The sequence below is a fragment of the Pimephales promelas genome, chromosome 10 (genome assembly GCF_988280905.1).
Source record: "Pimephales promelas chromosome 10, fPimPro1.hap1.1, whole genome shotgun sequence".
Classification (NCBI taxonomy): domain Eukaryota; kingdom Metazoa; phylum Chordata; class Actinopteri; order Cypriniformes; family Leuciscidae; genus Pimephales; species Pimephales promelas.
This window is the reverse complement of record NC_142778.1, coordinates 18,898,582-18,909,278: the sequence shown is the minus strand read 5'-3', so window position 1 is coordinate 18,909,278 and position 10,697 is coordinate 18,898,582. Positions and strand designations below refer to the sequence as shown.

The window sequence follows — 10,697 nt, the reverse complement described above, 5'->3', positions numbered from 1 at the left end:
TAGTCATGCAAATAAAAGGCAAGAGAGAGGGGAGAGAGAAAATAACCCTTCGAAACAAAGGACTGCAAAAGTTTTTTTTTTTTTTTTTTTTTTTTTTTACGGTAAAGCTAGTCGTGCATACAAACAGAGCTTTTGGATAAAAAGTCAATAAATAGATTTATTTGTCTCAGCCTCCCCAAAGCTGAGTAAAGAAACTGAAGATGATCATTTGTTCAACAGTTTCCCACTGTGCATTTACGAACTGAAGCCTAATGTCAGCATTATCTTCCCTCGCACATCAGAAAGAGGAAAAGCTGGATCCCCCCCTCATTTTCCCCAGGGGTCTCTCTCTCTCTAACCCCGACCTCATGTTTTAGTCCCGCCCCCAATCCAAGCAACTATCTGCATGTAAAAAGCCACAAGTCACGGAAACCCTTAATTGTGCCTAAAAAAGGCTAAGCGCACTTAGTCAAGCTTAAAATAAAGGATGCGTATGAAGACAGACAGTCGACCAAGGAAATGGGATTTACCTTGGAAAAAGTACAGTATTCAAGCGTTTCTCTAGTGTTTGTTGGGCTGAAACACTTGGGATTTTTTTGCTCAAACTTTGAGCTCTTTCTAAAAACATGTATGGACACTAAGGGAGGCAAACATGTGCAAATAAGGTCTTGGGATATAACTCTGTTTTCGTAAACAATCTCATTTGTTGTTCCTGAAGTGTTTTTTTTTTTTGTCCTCCTCTCCGGAAAACACTGCCAGGCTACTTTTGTGGTTAATGGGGGCATTGTAAGTTGTTTTCAGGGGGGTAAAGGCAACCACGGATAAAAAAGGGAAAGAAAAGTGCGGACTATTTATCAATGAACTGAGAGAAAGCAAGAAGGACAAGTGGGAGGACAGGCATCGCAATGGCTGAAAGGGAAAGCGACAGAAAAGCGCCTGTATGTAGAAGCGTCTCTTTCAAAAAGTTGGAAAGCTGGAGCGCAAAGAAGCGCAGATCATTTGGAGAGGACTTGGATAGGTGCGGTGCCCTTCCCCCAGACGCCGTAGAGCACAGCGCGCAGCCATCACAAGCGACGCACGCTGTTTCTGTACCCAGAAAAGTTTCCAAAATCTCAGCGGCCAGCCTCTCAACCGCAGACCTCAAGAAAACGTCTCATGGAATATCTCCATCGGTTCGTGAGCTCTCTGAGAAGTTCAGTTTGAGCACAGCCGGGACACAAAGCTCATTAGTCAACACTGGAAGCGTAAAAAACACAACAAGTGCCGACGATTTGAACGAGAGTGGCTGCTTATCCAAGGAGTTTTCGGAGTCTGTGAAAGAGAAACTCAAAAACAGTAACAAAAGTTGCTCTGCTCAAGAGTCTGTGTCAGAATCGGATTCGGACAGAGCAGATATACACAGGCTCGGGAAGACTGTGGGTGGCACAAATACAGGTAACGTTAGGCTAAGATACATTGTTTTGAAATTCTGGGTCCTTTTTAAATTTTTTGTTTGTTTATTTATTTATTTCTGTTGCCAATTAGGGCTTAACTAATCGTCAACCATAAACAAAGACACTTACTATAACACGTCTGCTCAGACTAAAATACTGATCTGGTTTGTACTTAATGTAGCGTTGTGTACTGTATATCGTTGACTGTTATGTGACAGATTGCCAGAGATTTTCTGCATTTGAATGGCTGTTTGATGAATAGATGTAAATGCATTTAAACTATCATACTGTGAGTTAAAAACACAATGTTTTTGTCTTAGGGATCCCAACATGCAAATCTCGTCGTGGCTATCACCCTTCCTATGGAGAGACTATTCATGTTGATGCAAACTGGCCAAGCGTTACTAAGATTAGAGAACTATTTGGCGATGGACGCAGAAAACAACATAGGTCAACTTCAGATGCTGATGACTTGAAATCTGCCTGTCAACACCTCCAGCATTTAGATGCTAAAGAGGACATTTCAACTCAAGACGAAAGTGACAAACAGTTTCCCCGCCAGCAAAGGGGAGCCTGGCAAGACACAAACAGCTCTCATCATGACAACAGTGCATTGTATGTGGACTATTCAATCCCCGACTTCCATAATTTAAGTGCTAAAAGCAATTCTTGTGAGTTTTTGAATTGTGATTCTACACCTGCTCCCTCACCACACAGTAGAACGTCTGCTTTGCCCCTCAGGTCTCACCGTTGGCAGCTGCAGGAGCAGAGACAGAGGGCAGAGCAGCCACAGCCATCGGATAGCTCGCATTCCACGCATAACTCCTCCCAACCACAGACAGGGCTCTCCGTAGAACTAGCCGGTGCTCGGGGAAGACTGAGCTCTGGAGAAGAAGACGAGGAGTTAAGTCGATGGACAGTCGATAACTTCCCTCAAAACAAGCATGGCACTAGGGCTAAATTGAGAGGAAGGTACTCAGGCAGTGAGGAGGATAGCCCTGCAGCACTAACTCAACACAACAGGGACGTAAGACGGCGCTCGCTACGGAAAAAGAGGAAAAGTAGTTGCAGCAGGGACAATGAGGAGTCAGATGACAGCGACAACCAGCCTGTAATGATGGAGCCGTGTGATTCTCAGACGGTGCGCCGCAGGATTGAGGGTTTCCATTCTCGAGGTTGTTATGCGGGCATGTCATGGGCACGAGATAATCCATCTCAACGGTCTCATGTGACAAAGGACAGTTTTAGGCACCTATATAGAAATTTTGAGGGCTCAGTCGGAACTAGCCCTGTTCCTCAGGTGTCACGGGTTTCAAAAGTCACCATACCCTCATTTATATCCAGTCCGTTTGGGTCAAAAAATAGTAGCAGATATTCTAGCACAGAGACATTAAAAGAAGAGGATAAGCCAGCCAACATCCACAGCTTCAGCGGGGCATCATTAGCGGTTCTGAGTAAAACATACCATGGCAACGCCACTATGTACCGCTCGCCTAGTTTTGGACATGGAGATAACTTTTCCCGTGCCCCAGTTCGAGTTCGCCCTAAGCTTGTGCCCACCGTGATCCCAGCAGACTGTAAAACAGGCAGTTCTGAAAACAGAGAATTCTGCCGCTCCTTAAATAATGAGAAAGACAGGAACAGGATCTCTATGTCCAACCCTGACATTGCCTCAGAAACTCTGTCACTTCTTAGCTACCTGAAGACTGATCTGTCTGAGTTAAGAATGAGAAAAAAAGGACAAGATGATGAGGACAATCTGAACTCTGATCAAGGCGCATCTGTGTACAGAATGGGCTCCAGGACAAATCGGCCGCACCATGGACGCCCTTCACTGAAGGATCTGACTGCTACTTTGAGGAGGGCAAAGTCGTTCACTTACTCTGAGAAGCCAGTAGGACACCAATATTGTAGCGGGCCAAGTTTGAGGAGTTCTTCCGAGCAACGGCTAGACTCTGAAGGCAGTGGTGGGCAGGTGGTGATTGCTGACAGGGAGGTGGAGAGCGATGACTGCCGAAGTACCTATGGTTACGACGAACCAATGCCGACCCCTCTACAAGACCGCTATGTACAGGAAGCCAGACAGGTGATAAGAGACATTTGTCAAATGAGTGAAAGTAAGGATGATGATGATGATGATGATGAGAAAGAAGACCAGTCAAAAAGCAGTGACACTAAAATATACACTGTAAAAGAAAATAAGGCAAAACAGGTGGTGAAGAGACTTGAACACCCAGTTTTCACTGGGTGTAAGGAAGGGGAGGCTGATGGAAAAAGTGAAAAATGTTTACAGAAGGGAAATTCAGAGGAGAACATGTTCTGTGATAAGTCATTGGATGAACTCTCTGGTCATGAATCTAGCCTGACAGATGAAGGAATTGTCACAGAGCCAGAGGTTGGCTCATATGGGGGGCTGCCCTGCAGTAAAGACTTGCTGGGTCAGACTCTCACCATTTGGAATCAGTCAGGGTTGTACGAAGAGCAGTCGCCTAATACAACACCAGAGGAATCTCTTTCATCTCAGGTTCCGTCTGTTAGGACAGAGCATGAGGGAGTAGCCACAGGAGGAGACATTAGCAACTGTAAAAATGTAAACCAGGGGGGCTTAGAGGCTCCGTCTACTCCTAGTGCTATTCGCAGGCGAAGGAAATTTTCCTCAGCTGGAAACAATGGTTCAGAGTCCAGCAATGGCAGTACCGGAGAGTCGAACGGTGAGTCTGCATACCGCTCCTTGAGTGATCCCATGCCTCATAGACGTTGTTCAGTTGCAGAGGATGGCGGAAAGAGCTTCTCCATGGACAGCAACCTGCTCGGTTCACTCTCTCTAAACTCCAAGGTGGGTGGTGTGGAGTCCTCTGCCGCAGAACTTTCTGAATATACAGGCAGTGCCGCCAGTGACCTTTCCGTGTGTAGTGATAGCCTGAAAGATTACAGTACTGTGATTCAGAGCATTGTTTGTGAACCTGGTACAATGGACAATCTTATTGATGAGAAAGCAAATGGCAAGGCTGTGAAGAAAAAGAGCTTTAGCGACCCCAGTAGACGTGGGGAATTGGTGGACACAGTCCTAGAATTTCAAAAGCATCCCAGCGAGCCGATTACTGAACAAGAACAATCCATACCACCTTCTAGCAGTGAGCCCATCTTATCCGAGCAAAGAGATGAGCTATGGGCACTGAACAGTGAACAACAACAACTTTATTGTCCAACCAGAAGGTCTCGTTCTCAGTCTGAGCATGTTTTGCCCTCCCACCTTGGTCATAATGGAGAAACAAAAGCAGCAGGGGAGACATCCTTTCCTTTTGATCCTAAGCTAGCTCAGGTTTTGTCTCCTCGCATCACTCGCAGAAGCCCCAAAAAACGCATAAATCGCTTTACTCATCAGGTTTCTTGTGATGAAGGGGATCGGTTTGATGAACAAGGTGAAGAGCAGTCCTCCACATCCATCCTTCCCCAGCTTCCAACCTCAAAGGTCAGACCCAAACATGTGCGTCATGCCAGTGAACCTGCCACATTTGTGCCTATCATTCCTTCACATGCCCACATATCCCAGGATTTCCAGAGGTCTAGCCAGGACTCTTTATCGCCCAACAAAATAGTCCCGGGGGAGGACACCCCATCATTAGAGGACGTCACTGAGCAATACATCTTGGCCCTGAACTCTCCAGAGTCCTCCGTGGAGACCTCAGCAGCCACTGGTGGGGATATTCTGGAGGGCACTACTTCCACACCTTTAGATCCCATCAGTGAGCCAAAACTTGAGAGGAAGTCAAGTGAGGAACTTTCTACTGTCCCTCTGAAGGCCAAACCAAGAGTGGTGAGTGATGTGTTCTATTCTCGATTTTGGTATACTGTATTTGAATTGTTTGTTCATGGCGAGTCATTACGTAAGTTCTTGCAGATGTGTATCTATAAAAACACAGCAAAGTTGTTTCTAACTGTTGAAATTTATACCTTGTAAGCAAGCAAGTCAATGTGTTTTTGCATAGTACTTAATTTTATGAGACCTTCATGCTGGTGTGTTGGGCTGAGTTAGATTAAGGATAAAACGGATATTTCGCTCAGTCTGAAGAGAACTTGGATGAGAATTTCAAGGCCTTTGGCTTGAGTGAGCATGTGCGTGAAAAATCATGTATTTATTTGTGTACTCTTTGACATATTGTTACCTCAGGTAATAGTGCAGGCTATGCAGTTGAATTTACTGTTCCTGACTTTGTCTGTGATGAAAAGAGCAGAACGATGTTTCTTAGAAATATGAAGGGCATATTTTTCCCCCCTGCAGGTTCTTCTGGAATCTTGTAGTTGTTCTTTTACTTTGCCTGCCTTCGTTTTGGTCCAGTGCCTGCAGTGTGTTTGTGCACCGTGTGCTGCAAATTCCTTTGTTTACTTGACTCTATGAAAAGTCATAATATTCTGGCATTCTACACATATTTTAAAAGGAATGCTTTACCCTCTTGTGTATTTATGTAATGTCTTATCTGTTCTATTGAAGGTTAAAACAGCTGAAATTAACCTTCAAAAAAGACTTGTGTTACCTAACTGACCTTAGGGAGAAATCCCATGCAAATACATCACATTTAAGAGCATTGTGCTTGGTAGTGTATGTCTGAGGGTTGTGATGTTTTCTGAAGTCTTGTAAACTCTTAGTGATGGATTATTTCTCTGTATGACTTGGTAAGCCCTCTGTAGCACGGTTTGTCTGTCTTAGACACAGGGTTTGGTCATAGTTTTCCTCAGTCCACCTTTTATGGTGCTGTATTTTCCTGAGATTTCGTCTGTGCCAGCTTGTCCTTTCAGTATTGTGGTCCACTTAGGGCCGTGTTTGGAGCGGCCTGATATTGGATGATTATATAAAGGGTGCAGATGAGTTTGAGTAACATTCTGTTGGCCTCTATTGCTCCCAAATTCCCTTTTCTTTTATTATTCTTTTTTTTTTCTTGGAAGGGTCATTATGAAGTGCACAGTGGGGAAATGTTTGTATGGCCTTTTCATTCAGCCGGGATTATGCTGTCTAATTTGAGTCCATCATTGACAGAGGCTTGGAGACTTGCACACTCTGCTCTCAGGCACTCACACACACGCATTCGTATTGCGGCTAATGATAACACAAAGTGTAAATAGAGCTAAATGTTCCTCCTCTTAAGCTCCAGGCACATTTCCAGAGACTAATGCCTGCTTTATGACATGTGTAGGGCTGTTTGATGTTTCTTTCATGTTTTTTCTCCATCATTTGAACAGTGTCTAAAAGATTTTGTCTGTTGCACATGCCATTTGTATATGAATATAGTGGCCTCAGAAAGTATTTTGTACACTTAAGCCACAGTTAAATATGGATGAGTGCCATTGCATTATATAATTAAATATCAAAGCAAATGCTTATCTTTCATTTTACCACTAAGTTTGGTATGTAGTTATTTAATGCAGTGAGATTCAATCTTTGACATTCAAAATGTCCAAATACGTTTTAGGGCAAAAGGATTGCATTTTCCATTCCCATAGTAAACGTATAAGTAGTTATTTCATGTTTGGAGTCATTTTCTGTGATTTGGGTTATCATGTTATCACTAACCACAGTATAATGGTTGTTGTTAGGTAAAACTTGAGGCCGTGGTAATTATCTTGACTGCATCACTGTACTTGTTCTTCAGCGAAAGAGGAGAGTACAGACATCTGACACTAGTGGGTTAATGAATATTGAGGCTTGGAGTGCTTCAGAACATAAACACAGGGTGTTTATTACAGGGGCTGCAGTGTGTGTGTGTGTGTGTGTGTGTGTGTGTGTGTGTGTGTGTGTGTGTGTGTGTAGAGCTTGTCTGTGTGAGACGAGTTAGCCAAGTATTCCCTGAGGTTGTGATGATCAGAAACTGTAAACACACCCCTGAAAAAAGAAGGAAGAACACATGTGGACAGGCTGTAGATGGGAAAACGCCCTCAGATTGAGTTCTTTGTGAGTAACCTATGAAGATGTCTCAATGCTGCGGTAATGTGAAACGGATAGTAGAGGGTGAACACATTGTGCTCAGCTGTACAAAGACTAGCAAAAGATCTGAGATAAAAGAACGTAACTAACAAAAGCAAAGCCTGCTAAATAACCCCCATGTATATCACATATGTGTGAGTGTTTGTGTTCATAATGTCATAATGACAAAAAAAGTAAGTTTCTGAAGCTCTTGAATAAACTGAAAAAGAACTTCAAGGAAGCATTTGTGGCATTTGGTTGATTATCAAATTTTTTTCTCCTCAGTTAAGTTATAAAAAGCAATAATATTAATTGGAGTTACATTAATGCACTTTTAACCCCTTAACTGTCACCCCCCCTTTTTGAGAATGGGGGTTAAATGCTCTATTCACACTTAAATGGTTGTAATTCAAGAATGCCTTGGAATATATACCCAAGTTTGGTCTTGTTTTAAAGAAAACACTCAGCAGATTATTGCTGAAGTGAAAACACTTCAAAAAATGAAAGTATGAAAAAGTTATGGAAGTTTTAATTCACAGTAAATCAAATATACTGTACTATATATTTTTTATTTTATATAAAATATATATTTTACAAAATATTTTTACTCTAAAATTACTATAAAATCAAAGCCATAAATCTAACCAAGTTATGTTCCAAATTTGAAGTTGATATCACAAAAATTGAAGTTCCCATGAGATTTTGTTTAGGCGTAGTACCAAAAATAGCCACCGGGTGCCATTGAATTCCATTGAATTTCGTTGTGTACATTCTGCCTTAATAAATTAATAAATTTATGTCCAAATATCAATTTTGTCACAAAATTTGGAACCTTGAGACTCAGACCTTTCTGACAATATGTGTTTTGTCAAGATTAGAAAAGGTTTTGATCATAAATTATGAAATATAAGGATGCCCGAAAGGGGAGGAGCCTCATAAAATAAGTACCGTTTCTATGGTAACGCAACGTTCAATTATGAAATGGTTTTCACAGGATGAATTCTGAGTTTATAAGCTTTCAAATGATACCTAATTTATGATAACAACTAAAATATGTGATATAATAAAAAAAGGCGATAAAAAATATTATTATATTTTAGAGGATAATATATACATATATATTATAATTTTTAGAGGATAATGTTATACTATAATTTTTATTTTTTATTGAAAAATACTAGATTATATGTTTTATTATGAATTTTTAGCATAAAAACAGAAGTTTCAATGATTAAAAGTGGGTGCATCAACTTTTTGTGACAAAGGTCAGACCTCCTGTTATGATGCAGATTTTTTTAGGTGCACTCTTGTCATAAATTCATTAATTACTCTTCCTACATAATTTTTAACACAAAACAGGGGTCGAATATTTAATTAGAAGTCTTAGACCTTTCCAAAAATATATAATTTGTCATAATTAGATTAGGATTTAATAGAAATATAGTGAAGTAAAGTTAGACGTCCCGGTACCGGGACGGTGACAGTTAAGGGGTTAAGGTCTTTTAGAGGGTTTATAAGGAGACATGTGAAGTGTGTTTTTGTAAAGCACTTGAATTTAATTATTGATTAAACAGTCTCGATAAGTCGAACTACGTATGACGTGCCAAGTGAGCTGAACTGTAAGAAGTTCAGCGAACTTCTGAACTCTATGAGTGGCGTTCGTGGTTCGACTTGTCGAGATTGTTTTCCAAAGATTGTTCCTGCCTGTATATACGAAGTGGACTGTCTTTATAATATATCTTCTTATTAAAAGGTCTGTACACTTACAAAGTTCTCAATGCTTTGTTTTGCATGTAGGGACCCTCATTAAATGCCCCCATATATTAGCGTTGTACGCTAAACAGTTTTTAGACCTAAAACTCTTTAAATTTGATTATCATGAAAACAAATCTCACAGAACGGTCGACTAGGTACCAATGTTTTATTAGACCAAAGATTCATTTTGCGCTGGAGTTCTCCTTTAATGATGTAATGCCATTGGCTGGAGTTTACTCCATGTAAATAGTAATTTTCATGACGTTAAAGGATTGGATATACCATTACATAAAGTAAGAGATTCTAGCAAACTAGTTTCATGTTAACACATGTTTTTTGAGGCTATATTTTGAAATCAGTGCATATTGATTTAAGCACAGTAATGTTGCTTCCAGTGCAGTGCCTTGTCCCATATATTTTCATTGTACATGTCTCTAAACAAACACAATTGTATATTTCAAATACAACTGATCGAAAAGGCTTGCTTGTTTCAGAAGAGATCACAACAAAATCTCAAACTGTACTCCATTTGCCAAAAAACAAAGTCAAAGATCTTAATTTGATCTCAAATAATCTGAATGGCTATATTTTATAGCGCTATGACTTCAGAAAAGCTGGTCTTAACTGGTTTAAGATGTGTGTGTGTGTTTTAGCAGGAAGGGTAGGGACACAGTTTTAGTGTGTGTGTGTCTCTGCTGCTTTATCAGTGCCTGTGCCGAGTGATCCTGCGCAGACAGGAAGCTGGGGAACAGAAACAGGAAGTTGTTGTGGTTACTAATATGTTTGATGAGCTGCAGAGGCTGGAATGTGCCGCTCTGTTTGGAAACAAAGTGCCAGGCGTGAGACCGTCTGCACACACACACACACACTCCAGATGACTGTGCTGTGTTTGCATGACTTGTCAGAGCTTTGATGCTGTTCTGGCTGTAACCTGCTGCTCAGTGTCTCTAGCTGGATTAAAGGCTCAGTTAAAATGAGTGCATGTGTTTGCTGTCTGCCTTCGATTGGACTTTTGTCTCAACACAGTACTGTCTGTGCCGTTCCTTCTAACCGAGAGCAATTCCCTGCTGTGTGTTCACTTCACTCAGACACTTGTGAGTCAGTGTGTTTTAATGTAATGCCTGGATGTCTTGGAGATGTCTGTAGATTTTCTCACCCTTAAACTTGCTTGCGCTGCTATTGTGATTCATGCGTCTGCTGAAGAATAAAAACTGCTTTACTAGGCTAAGCGGGTTTAGTGGTTTAAGACTGGTTAAAAGGACCGTTGACTGATTTCAAAGGTGTTTTTGACACTTTTTAGCAGCTCAGGCTGGAAGATTGCGAATCATTTCAAAGGGATAGTTTAAAAACTTTTAATTCTGTCATCATCATTTACTCTTGCACTATACATAGAAGGGGGGGGGGTCTCCTCAACCACCACCAATGTGCAGCATCCACCTGGTCAACGGCAGCCATTTTGCGTCAAAATGCTTACCACACACCAGCTTACCGGTGGAGAGGAGACCAATCAGCCAATCAGTATATGGGGGTGATTAGGAGGTCATGATGGACAGGGCCCAATTGGCAAATTT

At 41.4% G+C, this 10,697-nt stretch overlaps 1 protein-coding gene across 3 annotated transcripts in view; it reads left to right on the top strand.

The window, feature by feature from the left end:
- Positions 1–393: 393 nt before the first annotated feature.
- Positions 394–10,697, top strand: part of arhgef17 (Rho guanine nucleotide exchange factor (GEF) 17) — a 102,355-nt gene continuing 92,051 nt past the window's right edge. For 2 of the 3 annotated variants that reach the window (XM_039663703.2, XM_039663702.2), the window contains exons 1-2: positions 394–1,413; positions 1,733–5,229. In XM_039663703.2, the coding sequence (XP_039519637.2) occupies positions 885–1,413; positions 1,733–5,229 (4,026 nt within the window). In that variant the 5' untranslated portion in view covers positions 394–884. The remainder of the gene's footprint in view (positions 1,414–1,732; positions 5,230–10,697) is intronic. The other variant, XM_089135449.1, reaches the window with a different exon arrangement.